At 42.5% G+C, this 25,279-nt stretch overlaps 1 protein-coding gene across 5 annotated transcripts in view; it reads right to left on the reverse strand.

The window, feature by feature from the left end:
* unc13bb (unc-13 homolog Bb (C. elegans)) overlaps window positions 1-25,279 on the reverse strand; it is a 565,742-nt gene that overhangs the window by 370,923 nt on the left and 169,540 nt on the right. For all 5 annotated transcript variants that reach the window (XM_078219471.1, XM_078219470.1, XM_078219469.1 and 2 more), the window contains exon 3: window positions 22,878-22,977. In XM_078219471.1, the coding sequence (XP_078075597.1) occupies window positions 22,878-22,977 (100 nt within the window). The remainder of the gene's footprint in view (window positions 1-22,877; window positions 22,978-25,279) is intronic.

Genomic DNA, 25,279 nt, shown 5'->3' on the forward strand with positions numbered 1-25,279 from the left:
ATCCAACTGAGTAGCTTGCTAGGCTATTTCAGAGGGCATTTAAGAGACAACTACATTGCTTTGGGTCTGAAGTCACATGTAGGCCAGACCAGGTAAGGATGGCAGAATTCTTTCCCTGGCAACTGCAGTGATGGGATTCAAAGCCAGGTCCCCAAAGTATTATCCTAGGTGTCTGGATTACAGGACCAACCAGTGAGAACACCACTGTGCCACCGCCTCCCCTGTGAGTGACAAGCAGCTCCCCACTAAGGGAGGACAGGAAATGTAGCGATGCAATCATTTTAAGTGGAAGAGGATGGGGTGAGAGAATACAAATTTTTCCTCTGATGGAGAAATCCAGCACGAGGGGGCATGGCTTTAAATTGAGGGGGGGTAGTTATAGAACCGATGTCAGGGGTAGGTTCTTTACCCAGAGGGTGGTGAGGGATTGGAATGCCCTGCCAGCATCAGTAGTAAATGCGCCTAGTTTGGGGGCGTTTAAGAGATCCGTAGATAGGTTCATGGACGAAAAGAAATTGGTTTAGGTTGGAGGGTCACAGTTTTTTTTTTTAACTGGTCGGTGCAACATCGTGGGCCGAAGGGCCTGTTCTGCGCTGTAATGTTCTATGTTCTATGTTCTATAAATATACAATTTACAAGGATTCAGCATAAGGACCCATTCAGATAATCCAGAAATCTCAAAATGCCAAATAAATGAAAATAATATTTCCAGAACTGTTTCTAGTAAGGGATATATAATATTAATACTGCTTTGTGTGGGAGAACCAGCTCCCACTCCCTATATTGAGACCCATTCAAAAACTGCATTTATAGGCACCAGACAGGAAATCAATGGTCAGTTTATATTTCTGTCTCGTTACTGCCCCTTTGTCCTGAATGACTGGATGACAGAATCTCAAAACTGTCTTTCTGGCATATGATAAAACTACCAAAAACACAAGTTTTATCAAAAAAAGAGAACTTGAAAGGTGGATTATGGATTTAGAAGAGTGATCAAATTTAAATGTAGGGTTTAAAACACTCAATTTCCCATGAGTGTTGGATGGCTAAAGTTGTCTGATATTAATATTCCTGGCACGGTGGGACAGCAGTGCTAACCATGTTTAGCTAAATTGACTGAGTTTTTTGAAGAGGTAACAGAGGTTCGATGAGGACAATGAGGATGATGCGATGTATGTGAGCTTCGCAAAATCATTTGATAAAGCACCACACAATCGGCTTGCGAGCAAAGTTGAAGCTCATGGAATAAAAGGGAAAGTGGCAGCTTGGTTACAAAGTTAGCTTTGTCACCTTAGTGACAGGGAAGAGAGCAGTGGTGAACAGCTGTTTTTCAGTTGATTGCCTTAATAGAGGATAGGGCTAATACTTGCAAATATCTGGATTAATTCGGGTAACCAACACAGATTCACAAAAGACCAGACGTATCTGACAACAGAGTTCTTTGAGGAAACTGAGTATATTTATGAAGTAAACACGGTAGATTTATTTTATTTCAAGATCACTAGTTTATAAATGTAAACAGGAAAAAGAAAGGTTATTCTAAAATTATGCAAGTCATGGCTTAGGTCACAATTAAATATTGTCGTAGAAATTCAGTTCAGCCCATTTTCAGACCTACAGGCCAGAATTTGCCATTTGTTTTCCCAGTGTGATGGCAGGTGGTCCTGCTGGCGCCATTCCTGTTGGCTGGAATAGTGTGAAATTGCACCCAAATGCAGCCTCCTTAATAGGCATGAAGGAGCATCTCTCTAATCACCTAGAGGGTCAGGAGCTGATTCGTCCGCCTGCCGTCAACTAACTGGTTCGAAGGTCCAGGAACCATACGTAAATGCCAGTCCAGCACACTGCAATCACTCTCTCCAGCCCAGAAGTGTTCATGACACAGTGCAGGATGTTCAGAACTCAGAGGCAAAAGCAACCTCAAGACGTTTGTACCCCGACTCAACCACCTTGCCCTTGAGGCCTTGATTCCAGGAGTCTGGGCACAGAGACATGTTCTCTACCCAAGGGAAGGCTCTAAAAACACCAACCTCACCTCTCCAGCCTGGATTGCCCAGGTGGCTGTCTGCAATGTTCAGTGGGAGAGGGTTTCCTGCATGGTCTCAGTTTGCTGGGCCCTTCACACATCCATTAGCAGGGGACGCATATTTTCTCATGGACACTTTCACATCACCACCACGCTCCATTCTCTCATTCTCTTTGCATAGCCAGATTGTGAAGGGCCCAGCAAACTGAGATCATGCAGGAAACCCTCTCCCACTGAATATTGCAGACAGCCACCTGGGCAATCCAGGCATCTGAATCACATCTTCAGAAGTCCTATGGTCTGCTCTACGTGGGAGTATGTGGAACTGTGAGCAGTGTTGTATATCCCCTTGGCACGGGTCTGAGGGCAATGCACTGGAGTAATCAGCTACTGTTTAAGCGAGTAGCCCTTGTCCCCAACAACCATCCTTGTGGATGTTCTGCGTTCAGTCATTGTTGGGCATTTCCACTCTCTCATCACCTACAAGGCCCCCAAGCCTCACATGGACCTCTACCCAACTCATCTGGAGTCCACATTCATCCTCTTCTAGTAAACAATGTAACCACTTTAACTGCCTTGTTTGTGAACATTTCATGCAGCCTTGTTGGGATCCGTTTTTCCTCCCCTTGGTCTTTCCTCTGTCTCCTGTTGTTCATCATCCTCATCCACCTCCTTGCACCTCTGCCTACCATCATGCACCCTCACCCACCACTCTTGCACAGCTCTCTTTCCATATTTTCCCCTCATCTTTGCCAGCCCCTCCCCCTCTTCACTTCATGTCCCAACCTGGTCAAACTTTGGTCTGTGGGAGCAGAGGGTCCATGATTAGCATGGAGCAGGAGGGCAGAAAATGGGCTGTACCAGCAGAGTGGCATTCAGCACAACAGGAGCAGAACAGCGCAATGGCAGTAGGCTATATATGTTGCACTCGCTTTAAAATTTCGAGCAAGCTGAGATCCACCTCATGCACATCCCTCTTTTTCAAACAGTTTGACGATGATTTGATTGCCCACAAGAATGGGAAGGCCTGACGAGATTTTGGCAAGTAGCTGATTTGATGAGTATTAATGAGATCCAAATAAATGCAAATTGTGTTCATGCCACCAGGCAGCAGGAGAACAGACTAGCGTATTCCAAGACAATTAGGAATACTCGTCACTAAACACATACTGTTCAGAAACAAAGAACCCCCCTTGTTCCAAAATATATCTCTGATCCCTGAATTCCTTAAAACTTTCCTTTTCCCAAACAACATCCAAATTAAAGAGATCTATAAATCAAATCCAGCTTATAGTTACCATACAATACAAGGCTGAGGATCAAATCTGGAAAACGTCCTTTCATGGTGCTTGAAGGTTTCTGCATTGCCTTGGCTCTGAGACCTGGATGTGAGCCTAGCTTCCTAGCTGAGTTATGGAATGGCCTCTCTTCTCTCAGCTGCTAGATAGAATCTCTGTCTCCTTTTCACAGGGTGTTGGTAATGATACCATTTTTCTTCATTCTGTGTAGTTGGCTGTCCGCATGTCTCAAATTCCTGGACTCTAGAAATGAGCATGTTTATGCCTCCACTGATCTCTCGGTTATCCAGGTAAGCTATTCCCTATTAATAGGACAATTCACACAATTCACACACGTTCTGTCAAGATGCCTACCTACTAATCTCATTACTGGAAAAATCACATTTTTTGAATGCTGGCTACTGCTGTTACTAGGCAGATTTCTACCTGTTATTGGGCAGATCGCATTCTATCAAACCTTGTTAAATTCTTGTTACTACTGTTATTGGGCACATCCATGATATTACACATAAGCTAAGTAAGCTAGGGCCTCTCATTATGAGGGCAACCAAGCATAAAAAAACTACATTTCAAATTATCGGTTGAAAAATAAAGGAGACGGGGCAAAAGAAACTCTCCAAAATGGACATCTTGATTCTGTATGACTAAAAGTATACTTTTTCTGGCTACACAATTATTTGTTATATGGTGTTTATAAATTTGTGCAAAAATAACCATAATTCATATCCTTGCTGCCGCACCTTCCCCTGACCTCAGGCAGTCACATGACCCTTTAGATGCTTCAATCACAAAATAAAATAATTTTATTTTAATATGTCTTCCTTTAAAAAATATTCTGGAAACTTAGTAAAATGTAAAAAACACACGTGTTGCAGCCGTAAATCCGTGATACAGTTGTCTTCAGAAATTTTGTGAAGTGGCATCTGTTATACCTGGTCCAAGTTGCACAAGGATCTCCCTTCTCTCCTTAACACCAGGTAAATAGATATAATTGAAATTTATGGGGTTTTTTTGCTTCTACTTTACTTGTAACCGTAAAGGATTGAGTTCAAAGAATTTGTTTAAAGTTTTATTATAAAGAGGTCTGTTAAAAATGAAAATAACTTTTGAAAGTAGATGTCATAAGAGAAAAAAGCAGCAGTTGAAGGGCGGATGAAATAATTACCGAAAGCTGACAGTTATTCAACTGTAAAAAAGGAGGAACCTCACACTCAAGGGAATCAGTCAAGCCCACACGGATCCACCTCTTCTACCAAGATAGACGATGCAGATGTGAATATGACTATGACACCTGAGAATGTTACAGAGCCTGAAATCCCAGCTGAAGGAAACAGATACACCAAGTCCAATGATGTTAGTCTCTGGGGTGTCTTAATTGAGGAGGATATTTTATTCTGGATACAGAAAGGCCCCTCAGAGTGTCAACACTAAAACAGCCCATTTTAGAAATCAAAGTGATCATTCAAAAACCAAATTAACTTTTGCTCAAAGGGTCTATTTCATTGAACAAAAATTAATGGTAGAAAATACAATTGAGAGTGGCTCATACACTCTCTCAGTAAACTGGTTCTGTTTACTGTTTATCTGTTAAACATCATCAACAGCACTGGCTAGTGATGGGTTTAATGACTGGCAGAACCCCATTGGAATTCAAAATCATGAGTACCCCGAGGATCACAGAAAAGCTTCGCTTACATATTTGATGAGGCAACATGGGACTAACATTGGATTCACATCTGCAAAACAGATAAAAAAGGAGCAAGAGCACTACAAACATGTACCTGAAAATGTTATTGTAGTTCTGTGCACATTAGCAGAACATGGACTTGCTTTTAGGGGAGGCAGTGGAAAGTATGGTCAACCATGTAAGAGGCAACTGCTTGGCTTGATACAATTCATTGCTAAGTTTGACCCATTTCTTGCCAGCCATATAAAACATTATGGAGGCGAATGAAACACTTTCTCCAACAATCAAGTTTTGAGTGAAATTCTTTATTCCTACGATGGACGCATAATGGAACCAACTTCAAGAACAGAGCAATCATACAAAAATACTGCAAACAACTTTTCATTTTTGATTAATTTAGGTGCCTTGAAAAAACAGCTGTGTGAAGGCGTAAAGCTTTTGATGAAAAATTATCCTGACAATGTTGATGTTTACCTTGTTGGAGAAATACAGCACTTCCAACCTTGCAGCAAGGAATATTATTCAAATAAAGGAACTTTATGTCACCAGGACTTATATCAAACTATCATCCAAGATAAAACCCAGTCTTGTGGTAGCAAACAGCTCAGGAGAATTATAATTTCCGTGGCTGAAGACAAGAATGTTGCAAGAAAAGCTGTCTGCACTAAGTATTATGTGCACAGAAAATTATAAACTTGAAAGCTTATCATTGGAGAACATCAGCGACTTTGCTGCCCAACTATCACAAAAAAAGGTCTTAGTTTTATGCAGGTTGTATTGCTGCTTCCATTTAATAAATGCTGATCTGTGTAGTTGCTCATGTTGCTGCAGATTAAATGTCTTCATACATGCTAATTAAGAAATCTGTACTTCCTAATGCAAATAGGCTTATTGCAAAACATATGTTTTAGTTAGATTATTAGTTTTTCATTGCACTATTACCTATGTATATGTCTAAGTTTGAAGCTTTAATATTTTTATTTTCATTGCTCTTTCTGTTAGAATAAAAGTGTATTTGGTAATGCTGTGGAAGCACTTAAGCATGACATAGCTTAGTGCCTTAGCATGTTAAAATCCAACCCTGCAGTTAGCCCAACAAAGCGTAAACGTGTTTGAAGATCAGGCTACCATGGCACAGGTCACAGTCTGAGTTAATTGAGAAAGGTGGGGTTTGGAGGAGGTGTGGGGAGTGAGTGCCAGCTAGCTTCCTGGTAACCATGTGGCCAAGCGATGTTGCTTGGTGGCCCGCATTAAATGGTGGCCAAAGCAGCAAACCTCTATTTTTTTTAAATGTGAGATTGGAGAGATTATTCCCACCTATCCTGGCTCCAGATTCAAAAGAGTATATTTCACTAACATTGCTGGTTATAGCCAAACACATGGTCCCTTTAAGGATGTGCAAAGACTTCAGGCCAAATCAATCATGCAGTGTGGGATGACTCTCAATTACATCAATTCAAATAGATTTAATTCCAAAACATGCTCTAAATACCATCAAACACAGTTTCCTTTGCCACAGCACCCTGTACAGAAATCAATCACTGCAGATAACAATGTCCTATTCTTATCAAAGCCATGTTATCAAAGCAAACAAAATCAAAATAATGTAGATATTGGAAACCTGAAGTAAAAAAAGAAAATGCTGGAAGTACTCAACTGGTCAGGGTACATCTGTGTAGAGAGGGACAGAGTTAACCATTCAGATAGATGATCTTTCAGAGTTCAAGGTCATCAACCTGAAACATTGGGGAGATTGTCCCATCCCGCTGTGCGGGATCCGCACTGGGCGTCCCGGCCCGCTAGCATCTCCCAGCACCGGATTTCCGGCGGCGTCACATCCGTGCCGGAAATCGGCGGGGAGGCGCATAAATTATAGTAACACGAATTACCATATATTTTAAATGTGATTAATGGGCCTGGGCATCTAGCATCTCCCCTGCCATCAGAGTGGTTCACTCCAGCGGGGATCACAACAGCTCCCCTCTTTTGGGGAGCTGGCAGTCCAACCCTGCTGGAGTGAAGGGTGGGCAATCAGGGCCCCCCCAGTGGGGGGGGTAGTGCCTCCTGGGCACTGTCCATCGAGGTAGGGCCTATGGGGAGTCCCGTTGCCAGTCTGCGTAGGAATTGGTGGGGGAGGGAGGGAGGCCAGCGATCAGGTCTGGCCATTGGGGCTGTGGGAGGGGGGGGGCGGCGGAGACTGGGCTGGACATGGCCGGGGTGCCAGCTATCGGGCTGTGGAGCGATCAAGCTGTGCATGCGTCAATCCCGGCACTGACAGATCAGCGCATGCGCAGCGGCCCACTCAGCACTATGCTGCCAGCCTCTCCAGCAGGAATAAGTCCTGCCCCCTGATTTTCAGCATGATTTACACTAGTGCATTCAGCAGTGCAGAGTGTGGGAGATTCATTTTGAAACTCCCGCTGAAAACAAACAGTGTGATTTACTCCAGTTTTCATGCAAATTTGACACTTAGAATATTTTTGGGAGAATTTCGGCCATTATGTTTATCAGATAGAAAGTTGGATATATGAAGTTCAATATATGGTGCAGTTTCATAATTGAATTAAATCAGTTTACAGTGAGAATAAATAAGGTACTCTTGATCCTTTATTACGTAGCTGACACTTGTGCAAATATCATCATGCAACTGACATTAAAGGATATGGGGCCTTGATGCTCCTACTCCCAGTTAATTTAGCTTTCATTCTTTTACAGTGAGGACTTGAGACAACCTTTTTATTTAAATTATATTTCCTGGAATAAATTTGATCACCAAAGTTAACAGAAATAGGAGTTCTGTGATGCAATGCACCAGTGTTTTCCACGACCAAAATGATCCCCTCAGTTCTTCTTCTTTATTCAACCTTTAGTGATATTCAGAATGGTGGTAACTAGAATCTGGATACAGGTGAAGGTCCAGATTTTTGTTCCAGGTCAGGTGTGAGAATCAGGAGATTCCCTGCCTCTGTAAACCCAATCTATAAAAATGTCCAAGAGGAGGGATTCAAAACAGGCATGCTGAAAAGACCAGAATTAGGTGAATAGATGAAGCTGGAGGAAATTACAAAGGTAGGGAGGGATGAGGTGTGGAGAGATTTGAATTTTAAAATCAATATGATGCTTGACCAAGAGTCAACATAGATCAGTGAGCACAGGCTTGAGAAGTGAAAGTGGCTTGGTTCAAATAAGGACATGGGCAGCCGGGGTTTAGATAATGTTTTCAGAGACCTGAATGTGGAAGGCCAGCCAGAAGTGGATTGGAATAGTAATGTCGAGAGGTAGCATAGACATGGATGAATGTTTCAGCAGAAAACAATGGCTTCAGTCTTCCTGAGATTTAATTGAAGGAAATTTCTGCTCATCCAGTTCTGGATATCCACTAAGCAGTCTAATAATTTAGCAAGTGGAGGATTCAAGAAAGATGGCAGTTAGAGAAAGCAGGGTGTCATTGCATACTTGTGAAATCTGATGCTGTGTTTTCAGATGATGTCACCAAGGGAAAGGATGTAGATGAAAAATAGGAGGGGGCCAAGGATAGATCCTTGTGTTTTCACTACAGGTAAAGGAGTGGTTGCAGGAAAAGAAGCCATGATAGTCTGACTATGATCAGATAGATAAGAATGCAACCAGCAGAGTGCCAGCTGGTTGACAGTGGAGAGGTGTTGGAGGAGGTTGGTGTGGTTGATTGCGTCAAGGGTTGAAGGGTTAGAGTCACTGAGTCAGAGTTTTAAGCACAGAAAGAGGCCCTTGAGCCATCGTGTTTGTACCGCCCATCAAGCATCTATCTATTCTAGAGGATAAAGAGGGTTATTTTGTTGTTGTCACAGTCACATAGGATATCATTTGTGGTTTTCTAAGAGCCATTTTGGTAACATGGCAGGAGCAGAAGTCTGATTGCAGGGATTCAAACATGGAGTTCTGGAAAAGATGGGCACAAATTTAGAAGGCAATGTATTCAAGGACTTTAGAGAAGAAAGGGCAGTTGGAGATGGATAGTTGTTTGCAAGGATTTTTTTTGAGGAGCAGAACCATAATAACAGATTTAAATGAGAGAAACTTGTTTAAAATATCAGTTGACAGGCCGACCAGGAGAGGAAGTTGGGTGGTCAGCAGTTTCCTGGGAAGACATATGTAATAACAAGTGTTTGTCATGGTGAACAGCGACAGTAAACAAGGCCTATGTCCAATGACGTGGTTAACTGCTAAATGAGATGTGCACGACCCTCTTTCTGCTTAATGTAATAGAGAATATATGATTTAAACTTGCAGAAATTTTAAACTCATTCACATTTTCAAGTAAAGTGCAATTTTCAATCTGGCTGAAAAAATGCAGATAATTTAAGAATATCTGAAAAATCCTCTACCACCCCAACCCTCGCATAACATCATTGGATACATACAGCTAGAAATGAATTCATTATGTCTTTATTTTATATGCCAATTATTTCCTGTGTCGTGATTGCCCCCTTTTCACTTCCTTACAACAATCTATTTGTTAAATACACTTCTGATCCAGCTTCCATCCTTCAATGACAAGGTGATCATTTTGATACTCCAGAATGCAGAAATAGAATTTTTCCCCTCCCTTCATTAATTTAATTCCTGCACCAATAGCATGTGCATGTAAATATCTAAACTGTCGTGCCTTCACACAGAAGCCTCTATGCTGAGTTTCATCTCACTCAAAATGGATTTCTAAGTGACAAAACACATCCCATTGCCTCCGTTTATCATTAGATTTCTCAGAAGCCCCTCTTGTAGCTGTGTGAAATTTTCTCCACACTGCTGAGTTATATTTACAACTGATTTGCATTCCGAAGGATCAGATCAATGATTAAACCAGCATTCTAGTAAAGGGAAAGGAGTTGAGCTCATCTTTCATCTATTTCTACAATTGAGAGGGGCGCATAGTCTCATTATCATTGGAAGCTATCAATAGCAATACAGAAAACAGCATGGTTTTGGAAAATGAGTCGCATCAATAAGAAAGAAAATCCTACTAATGAATAAAAATGACTGTAAAGGCTGTAATTAAATCAAAATATTAGAGATAATAGGTCACAAATTTCACTGTTCCCTTTTAAGGATACTGCTAAACAATAAATGAAAGGCCTTGCGCATCAATACTGCCATATGTGTTGCTTATCACAGAATTCTGACAATAAACGTTCCTTCCAAACCATAATGGAATTTCATTAAACTTCCTTTGTGCATTTACAATGTGGGGTACATGTAATATAATTAAGAGTGAAAATCTTGTGTGTTATTTTAGCTTGCAAAATATTCTAAGCCGTCGAACTTGCCATTAGCAGTCTCTGAATCTTTCAACTGCAGGATTTTAGGTCAGATGTATTAATGTTTAAATTAATTAAAGGAACCTTATTTTTGTAAAACAAAAATTTAAATTCTCTAAATTAATGAATGAACAATTTGGAATAACGACTAGATTTCCCATGCCATCGACTATGGCAAGCCAGATCACTGGAAGGTAGGTTGTCCAAAGACGTGCGAGTTAGGTTGATTGGCCATGCTAAATTGCCCCTTAGTGTCCCAGGATGCATAGGTTAGAGGGATTAGCGGGATAAATATGTAGGGTTACGGGGATAAGGCCTGAGTGGGATTGTTGTTGGTGCAGAGTCGATGGGCCGAATGGCCTCCTTCTGCACAGTGGGGATTCTATGAAGTGATAGACAGCGCAAAACAAGGATAAATTACCAAAACATCTGTCGATTGATAGCTGTTTCACACCACTATCCAAATAGAGTATGGGATACTTTACAATCACGTGAGGAAGCTGACGAGCCTTGAGAGAACGCAAATATCCAGTGAAAACATTTAGAAAGAAATTCATAAGAGATTCTCTCCAGAAATTGTGAAGTAAATATTTTTTGCTTGGTGGTTCCTGGGAAAAAAATCTTTTTTTTAAACTACTTGCAAATAGTTAGATACATTTTGCTTCTCTCATGAACCGTACTTACCTAAATAAATCACTGCATGGGATATGCAGAATCATTTGTTTAGAACGTGGCTAGTTAACCGTGAAAGACAAGAAATAAACAAAAGGGTTTTTGTTTTCATTCTACCTTTGCTTCTGTGATAACTGGAGGAGACTCAAATTTGGCTCATTAAACTATATAACTATTTATTATATAACGTCTGACAGAAACATTGCACAGGACTGCTCCTTTCTCTTCTGGCTTGGTCACAGAATATGTTGATTATGAGGAGAGACTGAGCAGATTGGGTTTGTACTCATTGGAATTTAGAAGGCTGAGGGGGGATCTTATAGAGACCTATAAGATAATGAAGGGGCTGGATAGGGTAGAGGTGGAGAGATTCTTTCCACTTAGAAAGGAAACTAGAACTAGAGGGCACAGCCTCAAAATAAAGAGTTGAGGAGGAACTTCTTCTCTCAGAGGGTGGTGAATTTCTGGAATTCTCTGCCCACTGAAGTGGTGGAGGCTACCTCGTTGAATATGTTTAAATCACGGATAGATGGATTCCTGATCAGTAAGGGAATTAGGGGTTATGGGGATCAGGCGGGTAAGTGGAACTGATCCACTTCAGATCAGCCATGATCTTATTGAATGGCGGGGCAGGCTCGAGGGGCTAGATGGCCTACTCCTGCTCCTATTTCTTATGTTCTTATGTTCTTATGATGTTGCAGTTGTATAGAACGTTGGTTCGGCCGCATTTGGAATACTGTGCCCAGTTCTGGTCGCCACACCACCAGAAGGACATGGAGGCTTTAGAGAAAGTGCAGAGGAGGTTTACCAGGATGTCGCCTGGTATGGAAGGGCTTAGTTATGAGGAGAGATTGGGTAAACTGGGGTTGTTCTCACTGGAAAGACGGAGGATGAGGGGTGACCTAACAGAGGTGTATAAAATTATGAAAAGCATAGATAGGGTGAACGGTGGGAAGCTTTTTCCCAGGTCGGTGGTGACGTTCACGAGGGGTCATAGGTTCAAGGTGAGGCGGGGGGGAGGTTTAACACGGATATCAGAAGGACGTATTTTACACAGAGGATGGTGGGGGCCTGGAATGCGCTGCCGGGCAAGGTGGTGGAGGCGGACACACTGGGAACATTTAAGACTTATCTAGATAGCCACATGAACGGAGTGGGAATGGAGGGATACAAAAGAATGGTCTAGTTTGGACCAGGGAGCGGTGCAGGCTTGGAGGGCCGAAGGGCCTGTTCCTGTGCTGTATTGTTCTTTGTTCTTCCTTTCCATAGTGCACTGGTAAATGGTGCAGGCTGATGAGACATCAAATGGTAATTGAGTGTACTGATATAACCCTTTGTGGGTGTTAATGGTGACCAACATTTGGGACTCTTCGTCCAGCTCAAACTGTTGGTACGCATGACCGAAATCTAGCTTCGTGAATTTAAAGCCTCCTGCTAATTTTGCCTACAGGTCCTCTATCCTCAGAATGGGGTATTGGTCTATCTGGGCTCCTCAGTCCAGTTAGCTTGTAGTCTCCACAATTCTTCCAGTGCAATCTGGCTTCAAAATAGGGACTATGGTTTTATAACACCCAAATCTTCCAATCTTTTCAACTCCACTTCATGGTGAAGTGCATAAGGCACTGGGCAGGTTTGAAATAATTTAGGTCTAGCCTCAGGGTTCAAGTACATTTTGGTGTTCGTCCCTTTCATTCTGCCCAGTTCCTTCTGGAAAAAATCTGAGTATCTGCTCAGGAGCTCTTGAAAACCTCTATCCCAGACATTCAATATCTCCAGTCAGTCCAATTTTATATGTTTCACCCAGTCTCGACCCATAAGACAAGGCTTGTGATCTTCAATCACCAAAACTGGCAACTGTGCTGCCTGGATACTGGGACTGCATCTGTCTCCATTGTCTTCAGCATCTCTCCAGGATAGGTTGATAAGATGGGCTTGGAACAACTCTCAACCTCAAGGGTTGCAGCCCTTTCTGGAGGGATCTGGATGCCTGTTCACTATAACCGTGGCCATAGCTCCAATGTCGACTTCCATCTTCGGGGATCTGCCGTTGACCATCAGGACAATCTCCATAGGTGGTACCCTGTTGAGTTGGACCTGATTTAACATACAGGTTTTGGATCCCTTATTGGGTTCCTCAGCCAGTTGGTTTAATGGTGTTGCTGTAACTGTTGTTTTTTTTGTGCATTCTGTCCTGCCTGCTTTGCTCTGCACCAAGCCTGCAAATGACCCTTTTTCTTGCAGCTAAAACATGTAAGATTTTTGCACTGGCACGTCTCCTGGGAGTGCTCTCCCCTACACCAAAACATGCTTCCATCCCTGGTGCTGTACTACCCCGCTCTGCTATGCCCTCACTCAGGCTGTTTCTTGCAGCAACCATTTCCTACCACAAAAGGTTCACCTTGTAATTCACTCACCTTGCTCAGTGCACTCAGTCACCTGGGCCATTTCTAAGGCTTTTTCAGAACAGATTTTAGTTTCAGTTTCAGTCAGCAGCTTTTTTAGTACTGTGAGGCTTTTGATCCCGCACATCAAACGGTCTTTCACCATCTCCCCCAAAGCTTTGCCGAATTCACAGAGCTCTGCTAAATGTCACAGCCTAGCCACGAACCTGGAGACCATCTCCCCAGTTCCTCACGGCAGAATGAAACTTATCCCTCAGCTTAATGACAGAAAGTTGGGGGTTAAAATGGTCTTTGACCAGTCTCACTATTTGATTGAAAGACTTTGGGGCAAATTTTCCCGTTCCGCCCGCCATGGGAATCGTAGCGGGCGAGGGGTGGACCATGGAAAGGTTGACCTCGGGCAGGATTTTCCGGTTTCGGAGCGAGGTCACCAAGAAAATCCTTCCCAAGCTTCATGTGATGTTAGGCTCCTTACCAACTGTAAGTTTGTGGGCCACAGACCATTAGTAGTATCACCTTCTGTTTTTCCTCCACAGTGATTTTGTCAGCCATGGAGAAATACAGCAACCTTTCAATATATTGCCCTCAGCTCTCAAGGTCTGGGTCAAATGATTCTAAGGGCGTCCGTACCTCCTTCTTCTTGGCTTTGACAATCACTTTCCTCCTCCTGTAATTGCGTGCTGTGATCTCCTGATGACTGATGTACTTTTATCTTGTCACCAGTTTGATAACTAGAGGCGACTCGAATATGGCCCCAACACCAATACTGTTTACTAATCTATGGCACCTACTTGCACTATAGGATCTGACAGAAACATCACACGAATCTGCTCTCTTCTCCCTGACTCCACCTGAACTCCTCCCAGTCACCAGGACACGGGCCCTCGCTCCCGATTGGCCCAGCTTCCTGCAGTTCTATTCCATAGGGTCCAGACTGATGATGTGGCCCACAAAGGATCGCTCCCTTAAAGGGGGCATGTTCCCACAGCTTCCTTACCAAATATCTCTACACAGTCCTTCCAAATTTTTAGCAAAAAATATGAAATGCAGCACTTTTATTCAGAACCATTTTTCAAATATGAGTAATATAGTCCTTCCAAAATCTGCTACCTTTTGGTATGAACCATCATTTTTTTTCAGTTTAGAGATAAATAGAAGGAGATGAGCACTTAGAATGCAACACAATATATTCATCTGAAGTTTGACATGTTAAAAGTTTTGTCACAAATTGGAACCTTTAAAGTTAATTTTCCAGAAAAGAATTTTAGGGGGTAAAAAAACAGGAAATGCTGGAAAAACTCAGGTGGTCTGACAGAATCCATGGAGAGAGAAGCAGAGTTAACAGGCGAATTCTCCCAAGCCCTCGCCAGCATGATGGATGGCTAGCATGGTGGGAGAATATGGCAGGATAGCCAGGAATTGGTTTCACACCAGCGTGAATTTACAGTGGGATCTTCTGCAGGTGCTATGGCGGGTTGGAAAATCAGACCAGTGGATGGCATGAACCAATCTACCTACGCCAGATTCATAGGAAAACACGCTAGCATGAAACACTTCATACAACATAGCATGCAGATCTCAGGATTTATTAGAACAATGCTTGGGGCTGCCTCCAGAGTTCAAGATGGAGAACACCTGCAACCCTGGAGCCTGGAACACTACAGCAGTGTGTTGGGGTAGCATCTATAAATGGACCTTGCAGATCAGATGTCCTGGAGGGGGTTCATCTTTGAGCCTCAGAGTATTCCTGGAGATCTCCCTTCATTCTCAGAAGGTCCATCTTCCCATCTGAGTGCTCGTGGAGATTTATCTTCGTTTTCAGAAGGTCCACCTTCTTTCTTCAATAGTGGGCCAGTGATGTTAGGTAGCTTTTCAATATGGCACCTGGACACAACAGTGAAGTACGCACTATCCAGGCCTTCCTGGAGTAAAACAACCAGGTGCAAAAGATTTGGCATGTTTTCCCACCTGCTGCCACAGCTTCACGTTCTCGCTCCTGTCCCTACCATAGTACCTAGTCTCAAACTGGGAGAATTCCACTCAATATTTCAACTCTTTTTAATTCAGAGTTCAAGCAACCATAGTATTTTGCTCGGATTGTAGAAGGTCCTGCTTTACTTCATTCTTGATATTTCACACAATATCAATTGGTAGAAGAGATGTTGTACCCATCATTGTTTAGGGCTAAAACGTAGTGCTGATAGATTTCTTCTTGAGGAGGTCTTGTGGCACAGTGCGCAGTGTCCCTGCCTCTAAGCCAAAGCTCTGGGTTTGAGTCACACCCCACAGGCTGGTACATTAATAACTCACCAAATAAGTTGATCATCAACCTGCAACCCTTTCCAACCCATGAGGGATCCCAGGTTAGCCATGTGAAAGAAAGAAAGTTGGTGCCTCGCCCCTCACTATCCAAAAAGCTCCAGACTATAGCATGCATGTAAAAGTGCATGTTGCTCCAGCTACTCAGCATTCTCGAGTGATCTGTAACATACCACAACTAGATTTCTTCTCGGTGATGATTGGTGAAGGGAGTTAATTATTGAGGTTCCCCCGAAGCATAGGAGCTTTGAACCAAGGCTCTAAGCAATAAGTTGACAAAGTTGGACACAAATTGTCAACCAGACAAACTCTATTATTATCCAAGATTTTTCAATGGAAAGAAAAAACGGAAGGACACTGAGAGCTGAAACTTTGGCCAATTACTTATAGAGATACATCAGTCTGTCTTCTAGCACATTGGCTGAACTCTGTGGGTAAAATTTTTAAAATACATACTTTGGCTCTGAACACCAGATCAATGCAGCTATTAACTTTTTTCTAAATTAAATATCACCTCCACCACTTCAGTATTCACTTGAGTGAAGCATGATTGCAGCTAAGTCATTGGATCCCTCCTTGCCACAGGGTTAGGTAGCAGCTACAGTGCTGAGCTGCTTTGAGGACACACTGGGTTTCAGTAACAGGAACAGGAGGAGGTCCATACCAAATCTGATGCCAGAGCTGCAGGTTTGTGAGGATTGATTCATCATTTCAAGAAGTTCCAAAATGCAACTATAAACGGCTAGACTATAGGGACTGATTGAAATAATTGTCAGAGACTGTGTACCATCTGATTCATCCAAGGCTTATTCATATCGTTGCTGAATGTTGTTTTGATGGAATACCATGTACTATGAAACTAATGTTGGAACTTAAGAACTGCGACTGTTCAAATTGTCAAAAAATCAGCTGAATGTTTAAAATCCCTTTTAGTAGGATTCACAGTGAATTGAAATATGCGCTGTGCCTCAGAGGTGAGCTATGGCCTTTAAATGTTCCGCTGAGCTCTCAATCTATAACAGGGAAGAATGCAACAAAAGACTAGGCATTCTCCTTGATGCTGAGCTATTGTATTTTGTATGGAATCATGGAGGAAAGGGAAGGTTGCTTGACGATAATTGTTTTAATGATTGTAACTTTTGCTTCTCTGAAAAGGAAATTGCATTAACACAAAATATGAATAAAGCAAACCAAATAGACGGGGACAACGTCCCTCTGAGGCCATTCTGAATCCATTACAGTTCAGGAATCTGCAGTATTTGTTTACTCCTTTCAGGATAAGACATGCTGCATAGAGGGAGGAAAGCACACATGCTCCATGAATGGAACAGAATCAGAGAATAAAGCACTAAAGGAGGCAGAATGCAAGCAAAACATTCTGCACTGGGGAGTATGGAGGCCGAGTCATTGACCCAGTGGTGGGTCTGTGGAATTCATTGCCACAGAGGGCTGTGGAGGCCGAGACGTTGAGCGTCTTCAAGACAGAAATTGATAAATTCTTGATTTCTCGAGGAATTAAGGGCTATGGGGAGAGAGCGGGTAAATGGAGTTGAAATCAACCATGATTGAATGGTGGAGTGGACTCGATGGGCCGAATGGCCTTACTTCCGCTCCTATGTCTTATGGTCTTATGGTCTTATAATGTACTCAGGACCGAGTAAGGCAGATTTTTGATCGACACGGGAGTCCAGGGTTGTGGGGAGGAAATGGCCGACTCGTCCGCTCATTTCTTATATTCTTCTGTTCAAATCCAGCTGTGCTATCTCTTTGAAAGGGTAGCCTTGCTGCATCCACACCTGGATTCCTGCAAGTTTCTCACCCTCAGAAACTTGTCCAGCTGCCTTTTAAAATTATTTATGGAATAAGCTTTCCGTCATTTTTGTTTTCAGGAAGTGTGTTCCAAATCCCAACAAAATTCTGAGCAAACAATTTCTTCTCATCTCTTCACCAGATCTTTTGCCAATGATTCTAATTCTATAAACCTTAATTATTGCCTTTCATCCACTCTCTAGTGGGAATAGCTTCTCTGTATTCAATCAAAACCTCTGTTCTTTTCCCTTTGCTTCTTTCAACATCCTGATTGGATTTACATTTGTCACATGTATTAGCATACAGTGAAAAGTATTGTTTCTTGCGTGCTATACAGACAGAGCATACATTCATAGAGAAGGAAACGAGAGAGTGCAGAATGTAATGTCACAGTCATAGCTAGGGCGCAGAGAAAGATCAACTTAATGCAAGGTAAGTCCATTCAAAAGTCTGACAGGAACAGGGAAGAAGCTGTTCTTGAGTTGGTTGGTACGTGACCTCAGACTTTTATATCTTTTTCCCGAAGGAAGAAGGTGGAAGAGAGAATGTCCGGGGTGTGTGGGGTCCTTAATTATGCTGGCTGCTTTGCCGAGGCAGCGGGAAGTGTAGACAGAGTCAATGGATGGGAGGCTGGTGTGGGTGATGGATTGGGCTACATTCTCGATCTTTTGTAGTTTCTTGTGGTCTTGGGCAGAGCAGGATCCATACCAAGCTGTGATACAGCCAGAAAGAATGCTTTTAATGGTGCATCTGTAAAAGTTGGTGAGAGTCATAGCTGACATGCCAAATTTCCTTTGTCTTCTGAGAAAGTAGAAGCATTGGTGGGCTTTCTTAACTATAGTGTCAGCATGGGGGGACCAGGACAGGTTGTTGGTGATCTGGACACCTAAAAACCTGAAGCTCTTAACCTTTTCTACTTCGTCCCCATTGATGTCGACAGGGGCATGTTCTCCTTTACACTTCCTGAAGTCAATGACAATCTCCTTCATTTTGTTGACATTGAGGGAAAGATTATTGTTGCCGCATCAGTTCACCAGATTCTCTATCTCATTCCTGTACTCTGTCTCATCATTGTTTGAGATCCGACCCACTACGGTGGTGTCATCAGCAAACTTGAAAATCAACTTGTAGGGGAATTTGGCCACATAGTTATAGGTGTATAAGGAGTATAGTAGGGGGCTGAGAATACAGCCTTGTGGAGCACTGGTGTTGAGGATGATCGTGGAGAAGGTGTTGTTGCCGATCTTTACTGATTATGGTCTGTAAGTTAGGAAGTTCCGGACCCAGGTGCAGAGGCAGGAGCCGAGGCCCAGGCCACAGAGTTTGGAGATGAATTTCGCAGGAATAATGGTGTTGAATGCTGAGCTGTCGTCATAAATAGGAGTCTGACATAGGTGTCTTTGTTATCTAGGTGTTCCAAGATTGAGTGCAGGGCCAGGGAAATGGCGTCTGTTATGGACCTGTAGGAAAACTGTAGTGGATCCAGGTAGTCTGGGAGACTGGAATTGATTCATGCCATGACTAGCCTTTTGAAGCACTTCATAATGATGGATGTCAGAGCCACCAGCCGATAGTCATTAAGGTACGCTGCTTGGCTTTTCTCAGGTACCGGGATGATGGTCGTCTTCTTGAAACAGATGGGGACCTCAGATTGTTGTAAAGAGAGGCTGAAGATGTTTGCGAATATCTCCGCCAGCTGATCCGCACAGGATCTGAGTGCTCGTCTGGGTACCTCATTCGGGCCAGTCACTTTCCGTGAGTTGAACTTCAAGAAAGCTGCTCTGACATCTGCAATGGTGACCCCAGATACAGGTTCATCCAGGGCTTCCAGGGTGGAGGGCATGCTCTTGCCGACCTCTTGCTCAAAACGGGCGTAGAATGCATTGAGCTCATCAGGAAGGGGTGCGTTGGAACCGACAATTTTACATGCCTTCATCTTGTAGCCTGTTATGTCTTGCAGACCTTGCCATAGTCGGCGGGGGTCCATGTGACTAGCCTGGGACTCTAGTTTGGTCTGATACTGTCTTGTGGCATCTTTGATGGATCTCCAAAGATCATATCTGGATTTCTTGTATAGGTCAGGGTTGCCTAACTTGAATGCCTCAGACTTGGACTTCAGCAAGCAGTGGATATCCCTGTTCATCCATGGTTTCCAGTTGGGGAACACGCGGATTTGCTTCTTTGGCACACAGTCTGCTACACACTTATTAATGAAGTCAGTTACTGTAGTGGCATACTCATTCAGGCTGGTCGCAGAGTTTTTAAATACTGACCAGTCCACTGACTCCAAGCAGCCTCGTAGACAATGATCCGATTTCTCGGACCACCATTGCACGATTTTCTTTGATGGATTCTCCCGCTTCAGTTTTTGCTTGTAAGCCGGGAGCAGGAGCACAGCCTTGTGGTCTGATTTGCCAAAGTGTGGGCGGGCGATAGAGCAGTAGGCATGTTTGATATTTGTGTAGCAGCGGTCTAGGATGTTTGGGCCTCTGGTGGAACAGGAGACGTGTTGGTGGTAACTTGTTAGTTATCAAGTAACTTGGTAGTTACCATCCTAGAATGCATTCCATCTGGGCCAGGTAACTCACCAACATTCAGTAATGCAAATCTTTTCGTTTGTCTTCTTTACTGTTGAACTATTCATAATGTCCCTAGAATCTAAGTAAAATGTGATAATGCAGTAGACTGTAAATCAAAGGAGGGAGTGATTAAACTGCACTGCGTCCAGTTCTGGTTACAAAGGAACGAGAGGGAGAAATTTGCGTTCTGGAGCTGGTGCAGAAAAGAGACATGTGGTTGATCCCAGTGTCAGAGGAATGAGTTATGAGGAAACATTTGGCATCTACAGCCTGGACATACAAGAAAGACCTTATGGAGGAATAAATTATTTCTATGATGGATGAATTAAGAATGGCCGTCCTCAACTGCAATTATTTTATGATCTTTAATAATAAAGATCTGTAAAAAAATACTATGATTTTGGGAAAGTCTAGTTTCAGCACACCAGGGACCCAGGTTCAATTCCAGCTCGAGTGACTGACTGTGCAGAGTTTTCATGTCCTCCCCATGTCTGTAGGATTCCTCTGGGGGCTCCGGTTTCCTCCCACAGCCCAAAGATGTGTAAATTAGGGGGATTAGCCATGGTAAATGCGCATTGTTACGGGGATAGAGTGTGAGAGGGGAGGAATTGGGTGGGATGCTGTTTCGGAGAGCCGATGGCCTCTTTCTGCACTGTAGGGATTCTACGGTTCTATGGTTCCATTAATTAAAAATTGACTCAACACAGCAATACAGCAAATATAAAAATGTCATTTTAGTTTTCTTTTGAAACCCATAAATTTCAATTTGTAAATTTAAGACATTGCTCCTTACAGCAAATAAAAATTAATTACCTTCCAAAATGTAGCCAATTCCTACTATATTATGAAAACAGCACCATTAAGAATCAGCATTTGTTGATCCTTTTCAATGCTCTCATTCACTAAACTTCAAAGAGACCCTGTAATGCCAATAGTGGCACTATTGAAAAACGTCAGCAAAGCATGGTTAGGATAAAAAGGCTTACAGAACTGAGCCTAAAAACCATTGCTCAGTGATTGCAAGCTCAATTTCACTCATTAGAAATGGAACATTAGTATGCTTAATTCCTCTATGGATCTATAGCAGCAAAGTAAAATAAATCATCTTCAAACACACAAAAATTAGGAGTAAAAGTAGGCCATTCAGCCCCTCAAGTCTGCAGCACCATTCGATAGGCTATGTCTGATCTGATTGTGGCCTCAACTCCACTTTCCTCTCTGCCTCCCATAACCCTTGACTCCCTCGTCATCTCAGAGTCTATCTAACTCAAACTTGAATATATTCAATGATTCAATGACTGCTCTCTGGGAAAGATAGTCTACAGACTAAAATTTTAGTCTACAGACTAAAAATCCTCAGAGAAACAAAATTCTCCTCGTCTCAGTCTTAAATGGGAGAATCTGATTTTTAAACTGTGCCTTCCTCCCAATTCAAGCCTCCCCCTCAAGTGGAAACATTCTCTCAGTATCCACACTGTCAAGTACCTCAGGATCTTACAGCCGGAATTTTACAGGCACGTCCGTCCCGAAATCAGAGAATTCCACAGAACGGAATTCTCCGTTGGCCTCGGGCGAGATTTTACAAGCCTCGCCCGAGCAAGGTCATAAAATACCGGCATATATGTTCTTATTTCAATGGACTTAAATCTATCAGCCCATCTGACAAGTCAATTATTTACAATGTGCAGGTGATTCCAAGTAAACTAAAATTGCTTGAATGATCTGTTTAACTGTCAAACACCCAAAATCTTTTTTAATACATATTATTGTGGGCATTTTCCAATTTAAATCACTGCCTTATAAACAATTTATCTCCTTTTTTTTAACCATGGATTAATTAGCAGCAGTGTAAATCTAATTTTAAAGTATCCAAGCAACTCGTCATTATCACCCTAACACATAGCACCATAGTATCAGGATTTTGATGGCATGGCCATTATTTTTCACAGACCAAGTTCCCACTCTCAGCTGTGTCATCTGAGCATGAGAAAGAAAAATTACATGAAGAACATTGTAATGCACTTCCCAAAGCCAGAGAATTTATCCAGCAAGTTTAATTAAACATCTAACTTAAGTGCTAGGAAAGAAGTAAAGTACGATGAGACATCAATCAGCATGGTAAAATCTCTATTTTTACATTTTTACCTGAAACAATCAAATAAGGTAAAATAATTAAAAATAAATGTATTCAATGATAGGTAAAGCAACAATCCTGCTTTGCCAGTGGGAGGGCTCAGCAGTACGTAACTTTTTACATTCCCAACCTATTTCCAAAGCCATACAATGACACTGTGACAGATGTAATAGCCTCACTACCACATCTGTCACTCCATGAAGCAGGACCCACGCTGGACCAATTATTGGACGAAAAGCTGTGAGGAATAGAATTCTTTTTCAATAAAAGGCACACTTAGAAAACTTTACCATTAGACTGGAACACTGCAATTAATTTTAATAGTAAAATGTTAATTGTTCCTGTCAGAATTCAGAACATGATCCTCAGTTCATAAAACCAAGCACCAGATTAGTGGGCAAAGTAATCTTCTAAATCTACCATCTGGCAAGCAATTATGAGGATCTAAATTTGTCAGTGACATAGATTTCAAGGCAATTTTTGCACATAATTAAATCTTCTTGAAGAATCCGAGAAACAACTTGTCACATTGGCTTTCATAAGTTTTTTACGTTATGCTTTTATTTATCCAGGTAAATTGTAGAGGATGCTGTATACAAGAAGTCCCTTTTTTTGTACCCTTGTCTGAAAACACCTGTCTGTTAAATCATTACTTACAACATGAAGTCTTGCTCCCAACAAGGCTGATCCCCTCGCACTGCTATTGTGGTGCTTTTTACATTCTGTACTTTCAGCGTCACATAAGTGTTAAATTTATCTGTCAAAGAAAAAAAAGGCCTTTTAATCCGAGTGGGAGTCAGATACAAATTCCATCAGTTCCCTTTTTAACTTAAGCAACCACCAGTGGCTTTTGCAGAGGTGAACAACAACTTGCATTCACGTAGCATCTATAATACAGTAAAAAACATCACAAAGCACTTGACAGGAGCATTAACAAACAGAATGTTGACATTGAACCACATAGTTTTTTTTAAATTACAGGTTTCAAGGAGTGACAAAGGAGAGAGATAGGAATAAAGAGAGAGATATGGATGGAATTCCAGAATTTAGGGCCGACGCAGTTGAAGGCATAGCCACCAATACTGTTACAATTAAAGTCAGGAATGCCAAAGAGTCAGAAATGGAGGAGTGCAGGGATCTCAGAAGATGGTCAAACTGCATAAGCTTAGAGACAGAGAGAGGATGCCAATTCTCCCTCTGAGATGCGCAAGTACACATCCAAGCAACAATTTCTAACATGGTAACATGGTTACACAGGTTTAAAGTTTATTTGAAGTTTAAAGTTTATTTATTAGTCACAAGTAAGGCTAACATTAACGCTGCAATGAAGTTACTGTGAAATTCAGAGTGGCGGGTGCCTGGAACTCACTGCCGGGAGAGGTAGTGGAAGTAGACATGATAGTGACTTTTAAGGCGCGTCTTGACAAATACATGAATAGGATGGGAATAGAGAGCATTGTCCCTGGAAGGTTAGGGGTTTTAGTTCAGATGGGCAGCTTGGTCGGTGCAGGCTTGGCGGGCCGAAGGGCCTGTTCCTGCGCTGTAATTTTCTTTGGTCTTTGTAATAAACAGGCCTCTGACAGCGGCGAGCTCGAGCAATGAATTGGGACTGAGCATCAAACCCCATCCACAATAGTGGTTGGAAAGAGAGTAAGAAAAAGGGATTGAAGGAATATGTGCTCAAGTGGAGGGACAGCTGGGTGTGCCGTAAGTCAACAGCACACGATGAGAAGGGCAGGAGCCGAGGACTTAGACCAGGTCTCACAGCCCCTGTGAACTTCGGAACTCTGAATTCATTGGGAAGGGTTGTGGGAGGGAGGGAGAAGAGACTTGGGAAAATTCTCTGTAAGCTGGCAATCTGAGGGAAAAGGCTCAGCCAGATGAAACTGATGAATCCAGCTTCTGCATCTGGTTATCAGCCCTGGATTAATAATGAGCCTTGGGAGTGCTTCCTATTCAGTAACTTTCAATGAACCCAGGCTCCAGCTGGAGCCGAGTGGCCTAGAGAGGCTTACAGTACCTAAAGATCACAATGCCAGTGGGTACAGCCCTTCATGACCAGATAAACGCAGAATCTGGAGTGAAGTTGATGACTGGATTTAGTCTCACAAAGCACATAATTTTTTCTGACAGGTAGTTTTATGATGCAGATTAGGTCATTGATTATATTTGGAGTATAGCCAATGAAGCCAATATAGCCTCCAGCATTTACTGAGTCACTTATACCAACCTGGAAACCACAGGTTAATTGAAACTGTCCATTGATGGATGAGAGAATAGAATTTGTTTCACTGTTTGACTTCTAAGGTTTTCTAAGATCCAGGACCAGACTTTCAAGCTGTTTGCATTATCCTGACTGATTTTGCACTTCATCTGCTTTGCTAAAAGTGTAAGTTCTTGTGTTGGGAAAGAGGAGCTAACTGTGGGATGTGAGAGGAGAGGTAGAATGGAATGGATATGAATATGAAGAGTAGAATGGGATATGTGAGGAGAGTGAGAATGCTACCAGTGAGTTTAAATGGGACTTTTGAAACTAGAGCTGGAATGGGGCGAATGCTCGGATAGGAGTATAGGGACAGTGGGAGAAGAGTGATGTTGGCTCGAAACAGCATGCATGCACAACCATGCAGAAATCTGTAATAGACCATGCAATAAAATAAAATGGATCGCTCACAACTTTATGAAAGGCTGTTGACCTTTAAAGCATAATTTACCCATGGATAACAAAATAGAGCCGAGAGGAATTTCTAGCCAGGATAAAAAAAAGGGGGAGTATTGGGCAGGGCCATGGAGGTATATCAACAAAAAGATGAGATTTTGAATATAGAGGCATAGACTATAAGTCAGCAAGCACAGGGATAACGGCAGAAATAGACTCTTGGCGAAATCTTCTGCTCTGAAGTCTAAGTTTGATGGTGCAAGCGGAATTGTGGGAGATTCGTGCTGGGCTGCAGGATGGCTGAACACGGCAGTCTTGTAATGTTCAGCTCATTACTTAGGCATTGATTCAGAGCAGCATTTGTCCTCCTTTGCATTACCTCATGGATTTGAAGGTCAGG

The sequence above is a fragment of the Mustelus asterias genome, chromosome 1 (assembly GCF_964213995.1).
Source record: "Mustelus asterias chromosome 1, sMusAst1.hap1.1, whole genome shotgun sequence".
Classification (NCBI taxonomy): Eukaryota; Metazoa; Chordata; class Chondrichthyes; order Carcharhiniformes; family Triakidae; genus Mustelus; species Mustelus asterias.